Source organism: Cenococcum geophilum (genome assembly GCF_001692895.1).
Source record: "Cenococcum geophilum 1.58 unplaced genomic scaffold K441scaffold_52, whole genome shotgun sequence".
Lineage (NCBI taxonomy): Eukaryota > Fungi > Ascomycota > Dothideomycetes > Gloniales > Gloniaceae > Cenococcum > Cenococcum geophilum.
Genome location: NW_027137610.1, coordinates 138,680 through 163,139, shown reverse-complemented (window position 1 = coordinate 163,139; position 24,460 = coordinate 138,680). Strand labels below are relative to the sequence as shown.

Below are 24,460 nucleotides of genomic sequence, written 5' to 3'. Positions count from 1 at the left end.
CGTCATAGTGCGTCGTGCTTGCCTGTAAGAAGAGTCTAAGGTTCTTGGCGTTACAAAATCCCACTGAGACTAACGCATTCGGGAATTTTGTCCAGGGGTTCAGACCCCACGGATCGATATTGCCGGGTTAGCAGAAGTAATTTCCAGAAGAACACCATAAACTAACAGAGACGAAGGGTTGGTGCGAACACGGACTCCAATGAATTGAGTGGCTCGTTTTCTTTGCTTTGCAGACCAAACCGTAATAGTCCTCCACTAAGAGCCGAGGGTCAGGAATTCGTTCTGCAACTGGGGCATTACGCACATTACGCAATGTACGGGAATATCCAATGAGACACGCAAAACGGCCACGTTCTAGAGTCTCGATTGTCTAGTTCTAAGTGCTAAATAATTTTACAATTCATGTCTGACCCTCCGATAACACAATCATTTCCCTTGAACGCCGCTCTGAACTGTCAGAACCCCAGCGCGAAGCCATACATTTACTATGATACAACGAGGTGCAATCAACCATGAACCGCTACTACCTCAACGTCTGGCGCCCCCACGCGGGGCGTCTTAGCGACTTCCCTCTCAATTGACCATTCCGTCTCCTTCTTGATGATCATTCTGGTGCTGTCACTGCTCCCGACGCTGTGTTGATCAGGTTGCCCGTTGTATGTTACGCTAGTCGAATTAAACACCTTGTCCATTCGGAGCCTTGACTCTCCTAGGTCTGTAGACATTGGACTTTTGGTCTTTGAGCGACTAACAGACGTGAGGGCAAAACTGCCTTTGGAGCGGTCCCCAGATAGTCCATTGCTTCCATTGATTGTGGATTTGGTAGGAGCAATGGAGCCATAGTTCGTACTGACAGCAATCATGAAAGGCTTAAGGCAGGGTATTGTACATGCCATGACGCTGTAGTCTAGCTCAACTTGGGTCCAGATGAGGGCGATGGTACCTTCAAGTGTGGGGTTGGGCGAATTGATGCGGATGCCAATGTAACGGAGTCGAAGAACTGCGAAGGCTATGACTCTGGTTTGTCCAGTTAGAAGGGTGATTAGAGAATATGGGAGCATTCCATAGATACTTACGGTAAACGGAATCCAAATGCCGTAATAACTGCCGATTTGTTCTTTCGCGACATCTGGAGGTCTTTGACCAGGTATATAGACATCGAGAACAACAACACTTCGATTATTATATCGAAGGCAGTGATGAGTTGCCATCGTACAAACTGCGAGCATATTAGCAAAATGTTTTTATTTGGTAGAGTGTAGAATACTCACCAGGTTGGTACATTTCTGGTTATACTCCACCCAAGGGTGGGACAAGTTGCATTTCAAGGCCACCATGAAAATCGACACTATGGCCCACACGATCGACGATATCAGGGCGATCTTGGAGGCCCTAATATGATTTTTTCCGGGTGATAATCGCATGAATAACAAGGCTATGCAGGCCTTCGAAAGACACATGCTAAGCAAAAACAGAATATCGTTGACGTAGGCAGTCTAAAAAAAATTAGGAATTTTGGTTTACAAACAAAATGACCTAAAAGACACCACCTTTTGCACACTGATAAGGCCTTGTGCGCTGATCAGATCGAGAGACTTGCCGAACGATTGGGAGACTTGCAGGAACACAACTGCAGATTGAACAACAGAACTTGTCTAAACGAGGTCAACGCTGCAGCTAAGCCTAATGGAAGTTCTCTGAGAAGTACCGTAGCAGCAACGAGAGAACCGTCGTCCCAGCCAAACGGTGGATTGATCCGGGTTCGCACGTAAAGTCGCATGATCAGACATAGTATGATACAACAAAGACCCAGCGCGGCCGTAATTGTGATCCACGCAGAATGGTCATCTGCTGATACAATTGACGATGGAGGCGAGTAACCTGCAGGAAGCCCAGTAGGTGCCGACATAGCGACAGTCGCAACAAACAATCTCAAGGAAATTCAAAGACGAGGCGCCGATCTGGAAAAGAATACCTATATGAATACAAATAAAAGGACATTTTGAGGGATAACACGGGATGCACCCATCGCTACCCAAGAGCAGTGTGAAGCACGCCCATTGTCCTGGAGATACTTTGCTTTTGCTATGGTGAGAGTGGGTTGGATCCTTGCGAGTGGACGGTTTGGCACGCAGGAAGCATGCACCCTTACTCTGATAGGGGAGCATGAAGCGCGATGTTGAGATAACGCTACAAGGGGGTACCACGAACGGGCAGACGCCCCCCTGCTAGAATGTTTTTAAAATAAGCGAGCCCTTGCGAAATGGTTGGGCTGTATTATTCTGCTAACATACTAGCAGGGAGGGCGTCTGCCCCGTACGTGTTACCCATCGCCACTGATGACAGAACCAGGGGCCAGCCGTGCGGTAAACGCTATGAACACCATTCGGGCTAGGCCTGTTCCCATGGACGGCTCACGGCTCGAAGAACGAGGAAGCTTCCGCCACGGGGCCACAACTTTGCAATTGGTGTGGGGGGCCCCTGCTTGACTGGCGAGGGTTTTCTTGCACCAAACCAGAAGCGGGCAGGCCACTACCACCAGTTGAGATGTGCTTCAGCCGCAGCATTCGCTTATGCCAGCAACTGCTTTGCCATACCAGAGGAACCGAACGTTTCCAGTGGAATCCCACCGCCGCGGGAGACGGCCACCGCTATTGCAGAGCACTTGGACAACTGAGCGAAGTCATAGCGGTTTCGTATATGCTATTCTCATGCATCCAGGAACACACTACTGTGCGCTAGAGGCATCCAATTCACTCCCTGATACGTCGAACTGCAGAGTGCCCCGGGCTTTTGGGTCCAGCCCGCATACCTTCGACCTCTTGGTCGGCTTATATCGATCATGGCAGGTACCCCAGTGGCAGTTTGGCAATTGGCTCCCCCACCATTTGACATTTCCCCCCCTGCTGCGCTGTTCTTCCTTTTCTTCATTGCGCCCTCCATTCCTTCCATCTTCCGTCTTCAACTATGTCGAACACTTCAATTGAGAACGCCATGGACGACAAGTCGGGTCCCATTGAGACTGCCTTCGCTCATGATGAGGAAGATAGCTATGAAATGAATGCTCCGGTTGCCAAAAAATGGCAGGGCACTGTCGCTGATCGACAGGACATGTCCGCCTTGGGCAGAGTCCAGGAGCTGCGCGTAAGATATTCTACTGACGATCCAAATGCTTGTTGTATTGCTTGCTGACGTGTCACAGCGCAACTTCCGCTTCATCTCAATCTTGGGCTTTGGATGTACCCTTATCTGTACCTGGGAAGTCATTATCACGTGAGTGTTAGCTAACATATCTCATGGAATATCAGCAGCTTTGCTAACGTACGACATGCAGTACTCTTGGTATTGTATTGACCGATGGCGGTACTGCGGGTTTGGTATGGGGTTATATTGCAGTCGTCATTGGTTTCTTCATGGTTTATATGAGTGTTGCGGAAATGGCCTCGATGTGAGTAATCGAGTTAATGAGCGTGTAGTATTCTTTGTCACTAATCGGCTTCTAGGGCACCTACTTCTGGTATGCACAGCTGCATTTTCTAAAATATCTCATTCATGATTTAAAACATTGAGCTCTACGCTAACTACCAAATGTTTATCTAGGTGGCCAATACCATTGGGTTTCCGAGTTCGCACCACGCAGCTGCCAGAAATACCTGAGCTTTCTAACTGGTAAGATCACGCGATCGATAATTTTAACAAATTCATCTAACCAGCTTTCAAATAGGCTGGCTCTGCTTTACCGGGTGGCAAGGTGCTATTGTCTCTATTGCTTTCTTAGCCGGTACCATCATCCAAGGCCTTCTCGTCCTGAATGAAGCGACCTACAGCTTTCAGCGCTGGCATGGCACCATGCTTGTTATTGCCATTTCCACCTTCTCTATTCTTTTTAATACTTTTCTGGCTAAGAAGCTGCCTTTGGTTGAAGGCCTCGTCTTGGTTCTCCACGTTTTGGGCCTTTTCGCCATTATTATCCCGCTCTGGGTCCTTGCTCCACGCAACAATGCGAAGGCCGTCTTTACCGAGTTTGCCAACAATGGCGGATGGAGCAGTACTGGCGTATCGGTGATGATTGGGCTGCTCAGTCCTATTATCTCAATGGTGGGATTCGACTGCGCGGTGCACATGTGTAAGTCATCCTAGATAGCAACCTGAAAACGAAGGCTGATTCTGTTTCATAGCCGAAGAAGTTAAGGATGCCGGAAGGACCTTGCCTCGAGCTATGATGTGGTCTGTTGGGCTCAACTCGATCCTTGGGTTCATCATGGTTCTCACTCTCTGCTTCACCATGGGTGACCAGGCCAGCATTCTCGCCTCTACCACCGGATACCCCTTCATCCAGATCTTCTTCAACGTAACCGGCAGCTACTCTGGAACAAACGTCATGACAGCGATTCTTATTATTACTCTCACTTCGAGCTGTATTTCTGAAATCGCTACCGCCTCCCGCCAGCTGTGGTCATTTGCCCGTGATAACGGCGTTCCGTTCTCCTCTGCAGTCGCTCGGGTAAGCCAACAGTCCACACACCCACATATTTAGTCCGTTACTGACATATGCAGGTCACCCCCGGTTGGAACATCCCTCTCAACGCCGTCATTGTTTCTCTTCTTGTAACAATCTGCCTCTCCCTCATCAACATCGGCTCCACCGCCGCCCTAAACGCCATCCTCTCCCTCACCACTGCCAGTCTGCTGACATCCTACATGATTATCATTTCCTGCGTCCTGCTAAAGCGCATCCGCGGCCAGCCGCTCCCACCCCGTCGATGGTCGCTCGGTCGCTACGGCGGCCTTGTCAACGTGCTCGCCCTCTGCTTCCTAGCCCCCATCTATGTCTTCAGTTTTTTCCCAGCCGCCACACCCGTTACTCTGGTCACGATGAACTGGTCCATCGTCATGTATGCTGGAATGATTGTGTTTTCAACTATCTATTATATTATTTTCGGTCGACACACTTATACACCACCAGTTACGCTGGTGCGCAGAGATATTTAGGGGTTTTTGGAGGAAGGATGCAATGCGATCTATTCGACTTGATATTTTACCTGCGAGATGGCCTGTTTATAGAGCGGAGGATGTGCTGCTATTCGGCTCAGAACATAGTGAAACATAACCTTTTCACGCACTTGGATGTCTGTGAGTGCACTGAGCAACTCCAGCTTCGAGGATAATTAAATGCATTATCTCATGATATTCACAATCGGGGTCTTGAAAATTTCCCGTAACGGTGTGACAATGATTTAGTGTTTTAGATCGCTTAAATGGTTCGCATCCTCTGAGACTGTCTGACTTGAGTCGAGACTACAGTGATGTTCACGACCAGCTTCACCCCCCCCTTTAGCGAGCGCTGCGAGATTTCAAATTCGCTACGGAGGACGGCCCAGAAAGAGATTTCTCCTTCCTATTTGGGAAAAGTGCGGTTTTAGTGCCAAGACCCCACCAAAATATGCCAAATTTTTGACTTCGAGCTTTGTAAAAGCAACTCTACACCAACCTTTTAATAGAATCTACTCACTTAATCGCTTATAATATCCTTTATATACCTTCTACTGTTTTCCCTACTATTTTTAAGCCCAAAATGCCTTACTACGGCCTTGCAACGAGGGCGCAGGCCATAGTAATAAAGGCTTTGGGTACACCCCTAAAACTAATCACTCAAATTACTGGGATTAACGGTAGGCACATCGGTAACCTAGTAAAAAAGGTAGTAGAGAATAGTTAGAATGCAAATTGGGTTCTCCTTAATAACCACCTTAAGGATAAGCCCCGCGCAGGGCGTACTAAAAAGATTACCCCTAATATTAAGCAGAGAGTTATAAACGCCGTTATATACGATCGTTACGGGCGTAAAAAAAGCAGTAAAAAAATAGCTCGCGAAATAGGTATCTCTACGGCGTCCGTTTAAATTATACTTAAAAAGCACAGCTTCCGTAAAATAAAGCTAATAAGGAAGCCTAGATTAACTGCAGCTATAAAGAATAAACGATATAGATTTACACTAGCTCATCGTTATTAGACGTTAAAAGATTGGAAGGCTGTAATTTAGTCAGATAAGACGAGTATTATTTTAGGCCACCGTTGAGGGGGCTATTAAGTATAGCAACAATCGAATAAGGCCTACGTACGCAGCTGCGTACAAGAGCGGTGGAAGGGGTACTCCGAGTTTATGTTTTGGGGTTACTTTATATACAACTTTAAAGGCCCTTACTATATTTAGAAGCCCTAAATAAAGAAGGAATTTAACAAATTAAAATATATTATTAAGATCTGGAATTAAGCTCTAGAGCTAGAGGCACATAAGACCTAGAAGAAGAATTAAGCCACTAAAAGGAGCCTATACAAACTACGTTATAAGAGGCAAATGGGCGGCGCTCCTACTAAATGGAAGTTTACGGCGTCGTACGGAGCTTTAACTCGATTAGATGGAGGTGGAATTAACTAGTGGCAATATCTAACAAATATTTTAATACCAAAACTTCTTCCGTTTGCCTAAAGTCTTATATACTTAAATCCTAATACGATTATACAGGAAGACAAAGCTACTACTCATATTGCAAAGATTCACTAAACCTACTTTGACGCTTGCGAGATTCAACGTCTTCTTTAGCTAGGTAATTCGCCTGATCTAAATATAATTAAGCCCTGTTAGGGCTACCTAAAACGGATTACTACAAAAAGAGGCCCGCTTACCTCCCGCGCAGCTGCAAAGAAGGCTTGGCTTAGAGCCTGGCAAGATCTTAAGCAGTGGCGAATTCAGTAGTGGATTGAGAGGATCCCTCGCCATATTGAGAAGATTATAGAACTTAAAGGAGGCAACGATTATAGAGAGGGAGCAAATAAAAAGCAGCGAAGCCGGAAGCAGCTCCATAAGGAAGCCAATCGCAAGCTCTCTATGATCGTTAAGGTGCTTAAAACGGGCTACGAGATATTGCGCAATCACTGTAGTCTGCCTGACGCCTATCTACAATTCTTCCTACCTGCGCAGAGCCGTGAGGAAATTGAGGAGATTACTGAGGAAGAGTGGCAAAAATTAGCTGATTTGGTTGTTCCAAATCGACGTTAAAACACTTAAGGCTCTGGCTTGATTGCAGATCGACAGCTCTATAACCAGAGACTCTAAAGAGACGATCGCAATCAGGTAATCGAACGGGTAGAGAGCCAGGTAGAGAGCTAGGTAGAGAGCCAGGTAGAGAGCCAAGAACAACAGAGGCAACTAAGGCCTCGAAAACCTCGAAAGCCTATAGAATATAAGGTGCGGTGGAATGAGGTCAATCAGGTAAATGCTAGACACTAAAACACCACGTTTTGGAAGCTATATAGACAATATACTAGTATTAAAAGCTTCAATCAAGCTGATTGAGTTGATTTTGGTGAGGTCTTGGCGCTTAAAACCGCACTTTTCCCAATAGGAAGGAGAAATCTCTTTCTGGGCCGTCCTCCGTACGCGCATCCAACCTCGCTTGATTGCCACTAGCTGTACGTAGTACCTGTAGCGAACGGCTGTGGCCACACGTAAGGACCTTTTGGTTGCCCTGGAGAAAACGCCTTGGTTGGCCAGGGGAATCAAATTGAAGACGTACGCTTCCTCTTCTCCCCCTTCTCCCCCGTAACTACGCCTCCCTTGTGGCCGCCAAACGCGAATACAACGCTGTCTCTGCAGAGAGGTCGATGGAATTTGGCAATATCATACGGGTGGAAACCTCACGATATCTGGTGAAGATCACGACACTGCGGGATCGCGACGTTCTTGCAGCCAAGCATATGGCTTCGCTACAATTACTATGTACAGCTGGCGCGCAATCAAGCGAGATTGGATGCGCGTAGCGAATTTGAAATCTCGCAGCGCTCGCTAAAGGGGGGGGTGAAGCTGGCTGCTGCTGATACATCACTGTATTGGGCCTTTGAAAATTGAAAATGAAAAAAATTTGAGGGCGTTGATTAAAAAAGATATCATTGAAAGAAGGGGCTCAACCGAACGCACAGATTATGGACATGGCTTATGAATTTGTGGTGAAAAGAGGTACCTAGACCAGGCAAGCCTACCGCTAGTGCCATCTAGATCGCTTAGTCCGGATAGACGTAGGATTCCATACTGCCTCGGATGCGAACTAATTCTCTAATGCACGGCTGAAATTTACGCATGGAAAGCACAGGGCGAGTGTGGGGATAAAGGAACATTCGCCTTGGGTTCTATGCGTGTGGAAAGTTTCCTATTATAATCCCTAATGGAGAAATACATTCAACAGTCTCCGATTTCTTTTGGTATGAGAGAGGTGCTAGCTTTGGTTGGTGTGAATTTTATTGCGTAGAGAAGATACGAATATGCTCTGTTAGAAAATGATTAGAAGGAGACAGGATAGTCGTGCATCAGGGTAGTTACGCTAGTGTCTGAAGTACCTTTTCGCCCAAGATCGCGTGCGAGGGGTACTCGGGGGCGGTCGCTGCGCGACCTCGTGCGGGGGTTCGTGCGCGTTATCAGCAGGGGTGGTCCTAACCTCGTATTAACGCGGTCATAACCGCGTCAAATGACCCCCCCCCCCGATATGTGATAGATATCGGCTACTATTCGACTGTCTCGTTCCCATATAGAACGATCTTTATGGGCTGCACACGATTCTCCCAACCCCCATATCGAGCTTTAGGAAAGACCTGTAAAGTGTCACCAGGAGCCAAGGTACGGAGCCATTTTCGTTTGGCCGGATTCTGAACGTCCCATATATGCCTTTGCAAATGCCAGGAATCACTACCATGGACGTTAAAACAAATGTGAAACCTTTCAGCTTGAGGCGCTGGACCAGAGGCCCGCTTAACGCCGAGCTCGAACCATGAAGAAGAGGCCATATAGCTACCACCCCACTAATCGGATTGATCGCTCCAACCTTATAAACTATTAGCCACAGTATCCTTTTTGATTGGAGGCTACTTGGATATTTTTACCTTGGTCGCGAGACACTATATGAATCATAATTCCTTGAATCTCTTGTAGGTGTGGAGGGATGACCAATTGCAAGTACGGAGTGTCGGGGGAGCCGTCTACAAACGTTGTCTCCTCATCGCAACTTTCTATTACGGAAGAGAAACGTTCCACAGAGTCCCTGAGCCGTCCCTGGAGTGAGCTGGGAGAGTAGGGTGTGGAACCAAATCTCGTTGCTCCATTTCTGGATGAATACGGATGCATGATCCCACTTTAGGCCTGCTTCAGCGTGAAAGTCTAATAAATTTTCCAGAATCTCTAGATTAGCGAGTTCCAAGGCGAGGTCTAGTGGTTTCTTCCCGCCCGCATCTTTCATATTGACATCTAGGCCGTATTCCAGAAGAAGTCTCACTGACAAGGTTGAGTTTGCTAGTATTGCATTGGGTATGCTTGCATCCTCTGGACGCAGTTCCAACTCCGATGTCTGGAGTTTGGAGACTAGAATCTTGAGGCTAGCCATATATTTCAACATAGGACTAAGGGTGGTTGAATCCTTGTCTCGGATAGCTAAAATATCGATATTGTGCTCAAGAAGAATTGTCACAGCATCAGGAATTGTTACTCTATAGATAAAAAAGTTGGCACTATGGAAATACGCGAGGTGCCCGCACCTACCTCTCCCTACCTAAATTTGTATGCGTACGCATAAATACACCATTAATTACGTTTTATGAAGTATAAGGCTTTACATTTCTATATAGAACTTATATATAGTTAAAATTCAGAAGTTGTAATATTAAAACGTAGTTATATAGCTATTGCGATTAAGGTGGGTGTCTAGCCTACTTAGTGTCACGGAGTAAGTACAAGCGACGATAATATGTAACGAGGTAGATATTATTAAGCTATATACATAAACTATGTAATAAGGTCAAGACATTGCGTAAGAAGAGAAGGTAGGAAAACGGGAAGAAAGGGTATATATTGTTAGCTTGGTTACTTAGTTAATATATATACGGAGCAGAATAGGATTTAAGTAGTAGTCCTAGTAGAACTTAGCAGGATTTAGTGGAACTTAGCAGAATATAGCAGATTGCCGTTAGATTGCCGTAAATTGCTATCTTATATTTAATCTCTAGTTGCTAAGTTAGTAGAAATAGGTAGATGTGTATAAGGTGTTATAGGGGTATCCTATAATAGTACCCCCCCTTTAAACTTAAGCTTTTGCGAGATAGGGCTATAATAGTTTTAGGGAAAGTTTATAAAAGTCTTCTGTGGCTTATATAAGTACTATAAAGTTAATAGGTTCCTATAAGGGCTTAGTAAAGCCTTTCTATTTTATAAGGTATATATATTAGCATTTCCTTTTATTATACTTAATATTATTAATTCTTTTAACAAAGTACTCGTTTTTATTATCTACTTTAACTAGTAGGGGAGGATCCTATATTTATTTAGGCAGGGTATCTAATACGGGGGTAGTAGGGTAGAGGACTAATATATAGAATACAGGGTGGATTTTAACCATATTAGGGAGCCTTAGTTAGTAGGCGTAAGAGAAGATAACCTTCTTAACTTTATAAGGGCTAGCGTTTTTCTAATTAAGTTTCTTAGTAGGTTATTTTATATTTAGATTTCTTATATTTAGCTAAATAAAGTTACTAATTTAATAGGCTAGTACTAGGGTTTATTTCTTATTCGCTATAGCTTTATAGATAGATTAAGCCTATATTATTTTATTAGTAAGGAACTATTATAGTTCTTCTATCTTTTCTATAAATTTATTTACTTTTATAACTTATAAGGTATAATAGGTAGGGTAAGGAACATTACTAAAGTGTTTAAAACCTATTTATAGATACTAGCTATAGTTAGCTAGGAATAGGGAGACCTTTATAGTTTCTAAGATAAAGTTATTTATAGTAAACTTAGTAAATATAAGCTAGTTAATCCAGTTATCCTATAAATATAATGTGTATATCCAAATATACTATTTTATTATAGTATTTATATATTCTATTTAGCTATCCGTCTCTAAGCAGTATATAATAAATAATAGTGCTTTAATATAGAGTTGGGTAGTTAATTTTTTCTAAAATATAAAGATAAACTAGCTACCTTTATTAGAGATAATTGTTTTAGGAAGTTTATAAAGTTTCTATATATAATCTAGGAATAGCTAGGCAATAGCAGGTGCTAATATATTAGGGTAGGCGATTAAGTGTCTTATCTTAGATAGTTAGTCTATAACTACTATAATATTTATACAGCTTTTACTTACGGGGAGATCCATAATAAAGTTAATTAAGATATCTTTCTATCTTCGGTCTGGAATAGGTAGTAGCTTTAAAAGGTCGTTATACGTCTTATATAAAGCTTTAACTTATTAATAGATATAGTAGCTAGAGACGTATCTTCGTATTATATTATATATATTCGGCTAATAGTATTCTTATTAAAGTAATTTTAGAGTTTTTTTCTTAGCCTAGGTATCCGGCTACTAGTAAATCGTGTATATATTTAAGAAGCTTAAGCTTAAGTTCGTTATGATTATGTATAACTAGGCGGTTTTAGTAGTATAAACGGTCTCTATAAGCTTTATATTTACTTAAAGAGATCTTTTTAAAGCATTTAACGCTATCTTAAATTAGATTAAGTGTCTTTTAGATAAACTTATTATTTGGGTATTCGTTAATTATAATCTATTTAATTAATTAATTAGTTATTTTAAGGACGTATACCATAAGGTCTTTAGTAGGGTCTAGTTATAGTAGGAGTGCGCTTCTTTTAGTACCAGCGCGTCCTGCGTGCATTATATTAGGGCGTTAGGCTTTTAGCCTTAAGCGCCTAGTTAGTATGTAATTAAGAATTAGAAATAAGATAGATATTCTAACTAATAGGCCTAGTGGTGGCTTAGCTATTTTATAGTTATAAAGTATTATAGGTTCTTATAATCGCTAAGAACTATAATTAGGAATTTAGCACCTTCTAGTTCTAGTCGCTATTACTTAAAACATCTAATAATAACTAATAGTTCTTTATTGTAGATCTTATAATTATATTCGGCTAAACTTAGTTATTTTGAAAAGTATGCTATAGGGTATAATACTCCTTCGTTATTATATTAAATTAAAATACCTCTAGTAACGTAGTTAGATAAGTTAGCTTCTATAATACTCTTCTAGTTTAAGTTAAAGTGTTAGAGTATAGGCGCGGTAGTAAATATAACCTTTAGGTAAGTAAAGGCCTTTTTATATTCCTTATTAAAGATAAAGGCTTTATCTTTTTATATTAGGGCTATAAAAGGTAAAACTAGGGTAAAGAAGTTATTAATAAACTATTAGTAGAAATTAGCACATCCTATAAAGGCTTTTACGTCCTTAACATTTTTAGGTTCTTACTAGTTTATAATTACTTTAACTTTCTTTAAGTCTATTTATATACTATTTATAGAAATAAGAAGCCTAAGGTATAAAACTTCCGTTTTATAAAATTTGCATTTATCTATATCTAATTATAGACTAGCTCCTTATAGGGCTTATAGAATAAAATTAACGTGTTTCCGGTATTTAGTTAGGTTATTACTATATATTAGGATATTATTAATATAAGCAGTAATAGAATTAGGCTTCGTGTTAAAGCTAATAAAAGTATAGCAAAAAGGAACAATTCGATTGGAGCTCTTGCTATACCCGGCCCAAAAAGACTAAAACCAACTAAAAGAACCCTATAAAACACCTAGAAAATCCCCCTAAGATGCATGCATCGCAAGGGAGGCATACGTCGAACGACGGTGGTTTACACCCGCGCGCGACCGCCAGAACTACGCCTAGCAATGGCCCTCCACAATAAAGACGGGCGAATGCCACACCATAAAGTGGAAATACCTTTATTAAGAAGGCATCTAATAAAATATAAAGCCTACTAGACGCGTTTAGTACCTAGAATTATGGGGGAGTAACTATTAGCTATAACAATCTAATATAGCTAGTAGAATAGCTCCGCTAGTTTAGCAAACCTTAGATACCCCTTTAGCAAACCCTTAACTAAATCCTCTAACGGCTAAGTAAAATTAAAAATAAATAAAGCCCCCCTTTACCGGCAAACCGCACCTAGGCTACTATAGCTGCACTTCTATAGCATAGGGAACTTACCCCCCTTAAGATAATAACTGGGTATATAATTATAATATAACTAAATATAGAAAAAGTAAAGGGGCTTTAGGGATAATTAGAAACAGAAGTCCTTATAGAAATCTATAAAGAGGTCTATAACGCTATTATAGTCCAATACCTTAGGAGCGAAGATATTAGAGTTACTCTAAAGGACTAATAGGTAAAGGAATAAGCCGTAAGGGCAGGGGATAGGCTAGAAGAACGTATTGGTATAAAAGTACTCTATAAGGATTACCTAGTTAAAGTCCTAGCAGTCCCTATAAGCCTTAGGGTAGAAAAGAGACGCTAGGTAGACAATATAGCAATTATATAAAAGATAGTAAGATAAACGGAACGCCTTATACTAGGACTTAAGATTACCTAAATTTAATAGCTTTAATAGGAAAATATAAACTAAGTAAATAATAAGAATAATAAGAGGATATAAGGGTTGCTAGAGACTTATTAGGGAGACGCTAAATAAACGTATGGCTCCCTTATTATTAGTATATATATACTAAGAATATAAAAACTCCTTATCTAAAAAGGAATAATTATAAACGGCCTTATATATAATATAAGGCTTTATAACCACAGACTATACCTAGAATAATACTATTGCTATATATAATAGGGATACACCTAATCTATATACGCAGTATAGGTGTGCTATAGCCACTATATAGGCCCTTATAATATAAGACACTACTTAAATTAAGACTAAATAAAATGCGTAAACTGCTACTAAAGCATATATAAGGCGTAGGAGAGAGAAGACTATATTAAATATAGGAGACGGAAGATAAGGGCTTAATAGCTACGGGAATAACTATATATAAGGTTATATAAATAGAAATAATAGGCGATAAGCTAGGGGGGTATTAGCGACTTAGTTAATCGAGATATAAGTACGGCAAAAGGGTCGCGTAAGCCTGTATAATTGGATTGTCTATAAACGAGAATCTAAAACTAGGGAAAGGAAAGGAGAAGAAGAGCAGCGCTGTTTGGTGTTTTATAAGATCTTCGCGTCACATAATCGCAATATACGGCAATCTGTGGCAATCTGTGGTAACTTATTGGTGCGAAGTTCTACTAAGTTCTACTAAGTTCTGCTAGTGCCGTAATATTACCCCCCCCTCTAAAAAAGCCTGCCCTTAGGCTTTGTTGCTAAAAGTCTTAATAAGAAAATCTAATTAATTAGATAACTTTAACCGCCGGTCGAAGTTCCTAGATATCTTAATACCTTACATAACTAAGAAATTTTTAGGGTGTTTTTATCCTTATGTTCTTTTAATAGCTTATTATCTTTATTATACTAGCATTCTATCCACTTATCTAGGTACTTTAGCGGTCTAGGTTTATTAGGGTAACGGTTATAAAACTCCTAGAGCTTATAGGGACTACCTATAAAGTTCTATATAGGGTACTAAGTAGGGTCTAGGTTATATCCTTTCCAACTAATATAATACTTTAACGTTCCCTTTATAAGTTTATAGGCTAGCACTTCTTTAATTTCCCATTTATTATCGCCATTAACTTAAATTAGTAGGGGAGGTTTATTCTTTTGTCTAGGTAGTAGGTTATTCATAGCTTTCTATAACTTATCTAGTAAGAAAATAGGGTAAACTTTAATTAAGTCTGGGAGCTTAACCTTATATAAGTTGCCTACTTTATTAAGAATTTTATACGGTCCTACTATCTTATAGTTTAGCTTATAGCTAGGCCGTTCTATCTTCTAGTTCTTTATTATAATCTAGACTATATCGCCTATAGTAAAGTCAGGCTCGCGCCTATACTTATTCGCCTACTATTTTATTAATTTCTGGGCCTTTTTTAGGTTTATACGGGCTACTTTTTAAGCTTCTTCTAAGCGCTTAGCGTACTGCTAGGCTTCCTTATAAGATAGTTTTTCGCGTATAGTCTAGGGCCCATTTAGTCTTTCTTAGTTAAAGCTTATATAGGGTAGGTAACCCATTTCTAGTTAAATAGGGGCAAATCCGGTAGAGTTATGGGGTAGGGTTACTTGGGCGTAGTCTATTAAGGACAATAGTTTAGCCCAGTTATCCTAGAAGTAGTTAATAAAAGGCTAAAGTCTCTAGTCCAAGTATTAATTTATAATCTCTATTTAACTATCTGTCTAGGGGTAATATACTATAGAAAGCTTTAGCTTAATGCCTAAGATCTAAGTAAACTTATTCTAAAAGGCTAATATAAACTACGGCCTATAGTTAAATATAATAGTATCTAATAGTCCGTAAATTCGGTAGACGTAGTAGATATACAGCTAGGCTACCTCTTTAGCATTAATATTCTTATAACAGGGAATTAAAAACGGGCGCTTACTAAAGCGGTCAACTAGGATTATAACCATATTATATCCGTTATAGTCTAGAGGTAGCTTATAAAAGTCTATAGAGATATATTACTAGGGGCGGTTAGGTATTAGGAGGGGTTTTAATAGTCCTAGGGTCTTATCTCGTAAAATTATAAACCTATAGCAGTTATTGCAGTTCCGTATATAGCGGTTAATATCTATAATTATTCCGGGCTAGTAATAGCGGTCGCTAATAATCCTATAGGTTTTATTTTTTTTAGGGTGGGCCGTAGAGACCTAGGTATATGCTTCGGCAATAAGCTAAGTCCGTAAATTCTGTTTCTCTGCTACTAATAGCCGTTCGCGGTGCTTAAGTAGTCCACTTTTAAGGGACTATAGGCTAGAAACGTTCTTTGCCTTTTCACAGTACTCCTATAGAGAAGGGGCCGTATAGTTTACCTACAGCAGTTTATTAATAAGGTCCAGTTCTATAGAGTTAATAGGGCATATCTCAGCATCTAAAGAGTCTGTATTTAGTTCTGCCCGTATTTAGGAGTTAAGATACTCTAGTTATAGTAGCGCTTAGGTCCGTAATAAGATCTTTATAGCTATCTAGTTATTTATATCCTGTTTATGCCTTATAAGAGCGTCTACATGGTTAGTAGCGCCTAGCCTATATATAATTAGGAAGTTAAACTAAGATAGGGTATCCGCCTAGCGCGCCTATCGGGCTATAAGGGCCTTTATTATTATAAAATATTCTAAGGCCTTATAATTGGAAACTACCTAAATAGACTTAGGGGTGCCTTTTAGTTAGGCTCGCTAGTGCTAAAAGCTAGAGATAATAGCCAGCATTTCTTTATTGTAAATTAGCTAGTTTAGCTTAGTAGCTAGGTAATCCTGCTATAGTTCTTAATAAAGCGTTAGTAAAAGTTATAGAACCCTAAAAATAACTACACCCCCTTTACGGTCCTTAGGGGTACCTATTAATTAATTACGGCCGTCTTTTCTAAGTCTACCTTAATCCCGTTTATACTAATAATAAACCTTAGGTACTTTATACGCTTAACACTAAATTCTAACTTCTTAATATTGGCTTAGAGGCTAGCTTCCTAAAGCCGTTATAGGACTTTATAGACATACTCTTTATATTCTAATTCGTTTTTAGAGTAGATTATAATATTATCTAGGTATACTATACAGAAGTCATTAAGGTAGTTAAATAGTACGTCATTTATATATCGTTGGTATAGAGCCAGTCCGTTAGTTAGTTTAAAAGGCAGTACTTTATATTTATACATTCTGTAATAGGTCTAAAACGTAATAAAGTCTTCTAATTTAGGGTCCATCCTAATCTAGTAAAAAGCCTAGCGGATATTAAGCTTTATAAAGATCTTAGCTCTACTTATTCGGGCTAAAGTCTCATTAAGTAAAGGTAGTAGGTAGCGGTCTTTAAGGGTTAAATTATTAAGCTTATAGTAGTTAATACAAAAACAAAGTCCTCTATTTAGCTTTTTAGTAAAGAGAATAGGTAAGTTAAAAGGGGCTTAACTAGGCTTAATAAAGCCCTTATCTAGGTTATTAATAAAATATTACTTTATAGCCTATAATTTAGCAGTAGATTACTATCGGAGGGGGCTATAGCTAAGGGTAACCACCTTATCCGGCTTAATTTTAATCTTATAGTTATATGGTCGGTAAGGCGGGAGTATATTAGACGCTACTTTAGAGAAGGTATTTTTAAATTTCTAGTATTAACGGGGCAGTTTTTGTTTTACTAGCTCCTTATCTATAAGCTCGCTTTTCTCTTAGGCTAGGGCTTCTTTTTCTTTAATTATTTAATTAATTTCGTATAAGCTAGTTATAAAGGTAACGGTATTAGGTTAAACTAGGTTTTAGTAGAATCCTATAGCGCTAATATAGCAGATATTAACTGGCGGGAGGTCTATAGGTTTCTTTATAGATATTTATTAGGCCGTATTTTACGGTATAGGGTTTATAGTCTTCCTTAGCTTACGTTCCATTTTCCGCAAGTTGTTCTTTCAGTCTATTAGTTTAGTATATTATTTAATGTCCCTAGCCTTTCTTTATGGCTATATAGGGCCTAAGTTCTTTATTAGGGACTTAGCTAGGCCACTACCAACTTCCTAAGTCTCTAGTGCGGGTAGTGTAATATAGGCAGTCTAGGGGCGGTATAGTATACGGATCCGTTACGGATTAAGCTATATATCCTTCTTAAAAGCCTAATCCCTACGCGTTACATCGGCCTAGTAAACGGTATTTATCTATAGCCGTATAAGGTTTTCTATTATAATACTAATCTCTTTTATAAAGGAAGGCATTAGGGGCATAGTTTTGGGCTAGATAAGCTGCCTATTCCATATGTTAAGCTATAAGCCTAAATAGGCTAGCTATTTTCTCCCTAAGATTATATTATGGCTTCTAAGGTCCATAATAAGGAAGGGGACATTATACTACCTTTATCCGTTAACGCGGAGGTAGATCTATAAGATAGTTATAATAGGTANNCCTATNNNTCCNTTATAACCGCNAATAGGNANTAGTTTNGGNAGTTCTTTAANGNNTANATTTAAAAAGTTAGCNAGTTTTATAGCGCACTTTNTATTAATTAAGGTAAAGGTATTTACTCCTAAGTTAGCTAAAGCAGAGGTTAAAACTTAATATTTATTGCGAAATAAAGTATAAGGGATAGTATAGCTTCTTTTACTAACTAGCCAACCCAGATTAATATATAACATATTAATCCCTTTTAACCCTAAAGAGAAGTCTTTCTTTAGGGTTCCTCTTTTTTTAACTCTATACTATCCTCCTAAATTAATAGGACCTCGTTTATCTTTACCTTTATTAGGTAGTTTTTTATAAAGTAGCCTATTTAACCGCATAAGAAGCAAGCTCCTTAATCGCTAAGGGCCTATATATAGGGGTCGCTATATATAGACCGGGTGTACACTAGGCCTATAGTAGGGGTAGCTACGCGGCTAGCTGCTGGGTTAACTATAGGAGTTGCCGATTATACTAGGGCACTATAGGCCGTACTTATAGTACTTGCGGCCTAGTTTATAAGGTTTCTAGTTTTTAGCTAGTTAGCGCGTACCTTAATTTAATAGAGGCCTTAGTTAATAGCTAGGTAATAGTCCATAAGTTCCTTTAACGTTTATACCGTAGTATAAGCTAGTAATACGGCCCGCTGTAGGTCTAGGGTAAGCTTATTAAAGAGGTCTAGTAGTAGGTCTTTCTAGGGGATCTAGGCCTATTTAGCCAGGTATAAAAAGCGGGTTTAGAAGGCCGAAAAGGTCTCCGTTATTTTTATATTTAGGCTTTTATAGCTAAGGCGGGCGTTTTATACTTTAAAAGGGTTTTTATAAATAAAAGATAAGTATTTAATTATTTCTTCTTTAGGGATAAAGGGGTTTGCTAAGTCTTTAGTATATCGCGGGCGTAAATACGTCTAGGTGTCTCCGCTAGTATAGCCGAAAACGTAGGCTATTCTAGCTTAGGCGTTAGGAAAGTGGTTTATATTAACTTTAAGCTTATCCCGTAATTAAAGCTTCTAATTATTAAATATAGGGTTGGTTCCGTTTATAAGTAGCAGGGGATCCGCGACCTTTATTAACCACTTTAGTGCTATATAGGCCTTAGTAGATCCACTAAGGCGCTAGGATAGGGCCTAAAGGACTATAGTAAGTCTTTAGTTATCTAATAATAACTTATTATTAGATATAGGGGTATCTCTAGCTTTAAGCAGCTCTCGCAGTTATTTAATTTTAGTATTAGCAGCCGTAAGCTCCGCCTAGGGGGTTAAAACGTTAATTATTTCTTTGTCTAAAGTATTTAAGGGTTCTACAGCTGCTTTACCTACTACTATAGTTTGTGGCATAGTGGTAGGGGTATTAGGTAATTCCGGGTAATTTCTTTAGGGGTTTTAGTCTATGCGTATCTTATAGGTTCTTTCCTTAGGGTTCTGTTCTTTTCTTTTAGGTCCTGTCCTTATAGTCCTAGTAATATCCTTAGGGTCCTATTCTGTGTTCTTATAGATATATTTAAGTTCCTTCTTAGAAAGAAAGAGTAGAGTAAGCTTTAGATAATATTAGCGACTTAATTAATTGAGATATAAGTACGGTAAAAGGGTCGCGCAAGCCTATATAATTAGATTATCTATAAACGAGAATCTAAAGCTAGGGAAAGAAAAGGAGAAGAAGAGTAGCGCCATTCGGTGTTTTATAAGATCTTCGCGTTACGTAATCGCAATATGCGGCAATCTGTGGCAATCTGTGGCAACTTACCGATGTAAAGTTCCGCTAAGTTCTACTAAGTTCTGCCAGTGCCGTAATAGGGGGCGTAGGTGCCTTTCTAGCGTTCCCTACCTTTAATACTAGGGGGCTAAGCTAGCTATCCCAAGCCTTAACGGGCTAGAAGCGATGCTATGCGATATTACTAGACTATATAGGGATATAAGGGTTATAGAGGATATAAAGGAGAGGACGCCCTATAGGAAGACCCTTATAGATAGCTATAGTAAGCTTAAAACCAGGATAATTAAGAATTAGACTTAACGCGGTAAATATAACATTTGTAGCCAACTTTTAAAGGGCGTATAGCTAACTAGTAAGAATAGGGGAAGAACTGGAGATAATAATAGATTTAAATATAAAAGCGCTAGTAGGAACACAAAACACGGGAATAAAAAGCTCTATATAAAATAAGTAGTAACTAGGATGTAGATATAAGAGATAGAAGTTCTAAATATCCTAGAGAAAGTAGAAATAGAAGAAGTAAGGAACGATAAAGAGGTAAAGGACCCTTACTAGGGGTCCGCCACCTATCCATTATATAGTATAACTATAGCAATACAAACCACCGTCTTATAAGGCCTTTACTAGACAGCCTAGACCTAGAGAAATACTATATCCTTACTATATAAGAGCCGTACTATAATACCTATATATAATTAATATACTGCCCCTAAGGATTCTAGCTCCTATATAAACTAAAAGCAGCTATATGCATGTGCTTTATAATTAGTAAGACTATTAGCCTATCCTTATAGTTATAGTAGGCAGTTAATCTAGATATTATAGTTATAACAATCTAGATATATAGAGGACTGGTATAAATTATTAATGTATATAACCCTAGGGTTAAAGGGGTCCTATAAATAGAGAATATTATATTAGTAATAAGCTTACTTAAAACCAAAGGCACAGAGTCTATCCTATTAGGAGATATAAACCTCTATTACCTATAGTAGGGGGGTATTTATATTGCTGCTAAATAATAGGTAGAGTGCCTACTAAAAGCTATAGATACCTAGGGCCTTAAGCTGGCTACCCCCCCTAGAGCAATTATATAGCAACAAGGATCTGCCAAAAGTATAATTAACCTTATATTTATGGATGAAGGCCTATACCAGAGACTTAAAAGGTATAACCCTAAAAAAGAATAGGCACTTACTTTAGACTATATCCCTATCCAGATATAGCTAGATTTAGATATTAAGGCGTAACTAAATAGTAAAAGATACGTAATAAGGATGCTTAAGGCAGATAGCTTCCTTAATATAGTTAAACAACAACTCTAAGACCTAGAAGAAATCTACCCGATACTAAATAAGTAAGGCTTATTAGCTACCCCTAAGGAAATCGACTAAAGACTAGAAAGGATCTAGGCAGCAATTAAAAATAGGTTAAAAGAGTACTGCCCGGTCTTAAAACCGGGCCCCTATATGCGACATATATGGTCCGCATAATACGCGGTTCTTATAGCTAGCTAACGACGAGTAAGAAAGAAATACTTAAGTAGCTATAACCTTAAAGATAAGAGATAATATAAAGATATAAGAAACTAGTTAAAGAATACCCTAAAAAAAGAAGTAAGGAATAACTGGAGACGATTTATAAATAAGCATACTTTTAATTCGAGCCTCCCCTATAATAAGGGCCTATGGGCTATAGTAAAATAGGTAAAAAAAAAAAGGTAGGGCGACTAGCAGAAGACCTACACCTATTACCCCTATAAAGAGTAGGGGAATTACAGGCCACTAACAATAATAATAAGAAGGTAAAGATCCTTATAAAAAGGTTCTTCCCCTAACCGGCTCTAGCAGACCTTAGTGACATTATAGGTAAAACACTAGTAACTCGCCTGTAGGTCAATAGCAATATAATAACAGAAGAAATGGCCAGAACTATTAGCCACTTTTTAAATAATATAGTACTAGGACTAGATAGGATCCTAAATAAGGCCCTAAAGACCTATAGACTATTTATAGCACCCTAGCTTACAGATATAGCTAGAGCATACTTTGCTATAGGCTACTACCTATAACTTAGAAGATCTATAATAACGGTTATCCTATAAAAAGAAGGTAAAGCAAATTACTTAATCCCAGAAAGCTACCGCCCTATTGCCTTAGAAAACACCCTTAGCAAGATCTTAGAAAAGGTAATAGCGGACTATATAGTAAATATAGCTAAGAAATACGCCCTACTACTATAGAGCTAAATAGGGGCAAGAAAGAACCGCTTAACACTATTAGTACTTACGCTACTCGCTACCACCATTAAATCTGTATAGGCGATGCGAAGGGACTTTATAGTATTAATGCTTAGCCTAGATATTAGTGGCGCCTATAATAACATACCCTATAAGCGTCTTCTATATATCCTTAGGGTAAAAGGCTTCCTAGAATAGATTATATAATTTGTTTAAGGGTTTATAGGTTAAAAAGAAATATTACTAGTCTCTAGCAGATACTAGAGCCCCCCTATTACAGTTATAACAGGAATACCATAAGGATTACCCCTCTTGCCTATACTCTTCCTTTTCTTTATAAGCAACCTACTTAACTCCTTTAAGGAAGGGGCGACCNANGGGATAGGCTTTNTTNANNATATAAACCTAATTATATACGAGCTAATAGCCGCAGAGAATTGTAGAATACTAGAGAAAGCTTATAACACCTATATAGAATAGGCAAGACGATATAGAGTCTAATTATTACCAGAGAAATACTAGCTAATCCATTTTATAAGAAAACGCAACTAATCTATAGATTTCTAGTATATAATTCGCATTTAAGGCTTTAGGAGTTAACCAGTTTAGGGCCTAAGGGTATTAGGAGTATAGGTAGATAGTAAGCTCCGGTAGAGCGCATATACGGCGTAAGTAGCCTATAAGGGCTAAGTATAGTACATTATATTATCTAGGATCGTTAATTCTATATAGGGTCCATGCTTTTAGAGGTTACGCCTACTATATATAGCAGTTGTCCGGCTAACTATAACGTATAGGTCTAATATTTAGGCCATTAGAGAATCTAAAAAAGGCCCCCCTAAGTCGCTCCTTAAACTACTCTAAAAGGTCTAAATAGCCTGCCTTTAGAGTATAATAGGCGCATATAAGCGAACGGCCACAGCACTACTTAAGAAGGAAGCCAATATTCCCCCCCTATAACTATATATTAAAGCCGCTATAATATAAAGGGCGTAAAATAAATATAACTCTAATGTTATAAAGTATATTAAGACACGCCTAAATAAACTATAGGGGGACCCTAGGGCGCCCTATAGGGGAACAAACTAATAACCCTAAAGTAGGGAAGATATATTAGAGAAATAAGTAAAGAAAGTAGAAGAAGAATAGTGCTGCTTTAGGGCCTAGGCCTATATAGAGGAGAAAGGGAGACGTATAAGAGGCTAGTAAAGATAATAGTAAGAGAGAAAGGAGCTAAAGTAGAGTATAAAAAAACGCTAGGAAACTATCTACTATAATATAATACTGGTTAGACTAACGCTAAAAAGATATATAGGAGTTAAAGGTACAGAGGCTAACTAAGGCAAGAGGAACTTAAGCTGTAGCATAGTTAACGCTATAGGGGGTAAACACTTTAGGGCTCTAAGAAGGCCTAATAAAGGCAGAAAATATAATAGCAACACTCTTAGGAACAGAAATAATAGGACTAAAAGACTGGCTCTACTAGGTGGGTATCCTAGTAGGTAGCCTAAGATGTAAATATAGCTGGCTAAAACAGATACAAAAATATGTAATACTGTTATGCCCCTTACGCACTAACTAAAAAGTAATACTCTTAGTAGCTGGCATAGAGAACTATAATATACTGCTCTTAATATAAAAAGGCCTTAAGGCGGTTACCTAATAGCTTATTAGCTAAAATATACTAAACTAGTTCCGGGTTATAAGGGAAATAGTAATAGAGGGCGGGGGGGGCGAGCAACGGGTGCCCCCTAATAACTCTATAGTAGTAGAGTAAAGTATATAATACTAGCGCGTCCGTAGGCTTGTTACGGCAGTAGTGGTTCCTAAGGAGGTTAAAAAGTAAGGTAGTAGAAGCACTATAGGTGACTTATAGGCGCCCCGTAGGCGCCTTATAGGCGAGTCCTAAAAGGTAGAAAGATGGATTACAGGGTTTTCTTAAATAGAGTTTTCTCCCTATATGTATATAAGGAGTAGTCCGCGTGGGCCTAATAGGGATCCGAATCGGACGTTAAGTAATGAATTATTAATTAATATAAGCAGTATAGAAGATATCTAGGTAGGGATATTGGGTATTATTTATATAATATTAAAACGAGCTTAGAGCGTTTATAAGGCTAAATAGTATTATTAAGTATTTAAATAATCTATACCGGGTACGGAAAGTAGTAAACTATTTATCTTTTTTTTATAATACGGAGATAGTTAAATATAGAGATAATATTAAGCTTTATGTAGAAGCAAGCCTTACTTAGTTAATTTAGCGTTTCTTATATTAGCGGGATCGGATATTAGTTCTTAACAGTAACGGCATTAAGAGCTTAGTAGTCTACGTAAAAACATAGTCCGCTACTTGGTTTTTTAATAAAGATTACTAATACAGCTATAGGTAAAGAGCTTACTCTAATAAATCCTTTACTTAGGTTTTTGTCTAGGTACTTCTATAGTACTTAGAGTTTATTTTAGAATATTCTATATAGGGGTTTAAATCTAGGCTGCTTTCCTTCTTTAAGTATAATCTTATAATTATACGGGTAGTATTCTGGTAGCTTATCGGCTTCCTTTTAT

General features: G+C 39.1%; 4 protein-coding genes across 4 annotated transcripts; 2 read left to right on the top strand and 2 right to left on the bottom strand.

The window, feature by feature from the left end:
* Nucleotides 1-344: 344 nt before the first annotated feature.
* K441DRAFT_666971 (uncharacterized protein) lies at nucleotides 345-1,804 on the bottom strand. The gene is made up of 5 exons (XM_067649742.1): nucleotides 1,709-1,804; nucleotides 1,551-1,655; nucleotides 1,272-1,496; nucleotides 1,077-1,219; nucleotides 345-1,017 (listed from the first exon to the last, which is right to left on the bottom strand). The coding sequence occupies exons 1-5, from the start codon at nucleotides 1,778-1,780 to the stop codon at nucleotides 507-509; spliced, it is 1,056 nt and encodes a 351-aa protein (XP_067499365.1). The 5' UTR covers nucleotides 1,781-1,804; the 3' UTR covers nucleotides 345-506.
* A 1,253-nt stretch (nucleotides 1,805-3,057) lies between these two features.
* K441DRAFT_582124 (putative GABA permease) lies at nucleotides 3,058-4,992 on the top strand (the record flags this gene model as incomplete). The annotated part of the gene is made up of 8 exons (XM_067644447.1): nucleotides 3,058-3,144; nucleotides 3,203-3,273; nucleotides 3,335-3,448; nucleotides 3,504-3,517; nucleotides 3,601-3,669; nucleotides 3,725-4,126; nucleotides 4,179-4,504; nucleotides 4,558-4,992. 8 exons carry the CDS (start codon nucleotides 3,058-3,060, stop codon nucleotides 4,990-4,992), a joined length of 1,518 nt encoding a protein of 505 aa, XP_067499364.1.
* Nucleotides 4,993-5,734: 742 nt separating this feature from the next.
* K441DRAFT_582090 (uncharacterized protein) lies at nucleotides 5,735-5,902 on the top strand (the record flags this gene model as incomplete). The annotated part of the gene is made up of 1 exon (XM_067644442.1): nucleotides 5,735-5,902. A coding segment is annotated over one exon (168 nt), but the record flags the coding sequence as incomplete, so codon positions are not given.
* A 3,145-nt stretch (nucleotides 5,903-9,047) lies between these two features.
* K441DRAFT_734301 (uncharacterized protein) lies at nucleotides 9,048-9,446 on the bottom strand (the record flags this gene model as incomplete). The annotated part of the gene is made up of 1 exon (XM_067654273.1): nucleotides 9,048-9,446. One exon carries the CDS (start codon nucleotides 9,441-9,443, stop codon nucleotides 9,048-9,050), a length of 396 nt encoding a protein of 131 aa, XP_067499362.1.
* Between the last annotated feature and the right edge of the window lie 15,014 nt (nucleotides 9,447-24,460).

What these genes read in the sequence shown, in the direction of transcription:
- K441DRAFT_666971 (XM_067649742.1), bottom strand. Translation starts at nt 1,780, where the DNA reads ATGCGACTTTACGTGCGAACCCGGATCAATCCACCGTTTGGCTGGGAC. An exon ending in GTTCTCTCGTTGCTGCTACG is followed by an intron (nt 1,656 to 1,708) that starts GTACTTCTCAGA and finishes GACCTCGTTTAG; the next exon opens with ACAAGTTCTGTTGTTCAATC. An exon ending in GCATTTGGATTCCGTTTACC is followed by an intron (nt 1,018 to 1,076) that starts GTAAGTATCTAT and finishes TGGACAAACCAG; the next exon opens with AGTCATAGCCTTCGCAGTTC.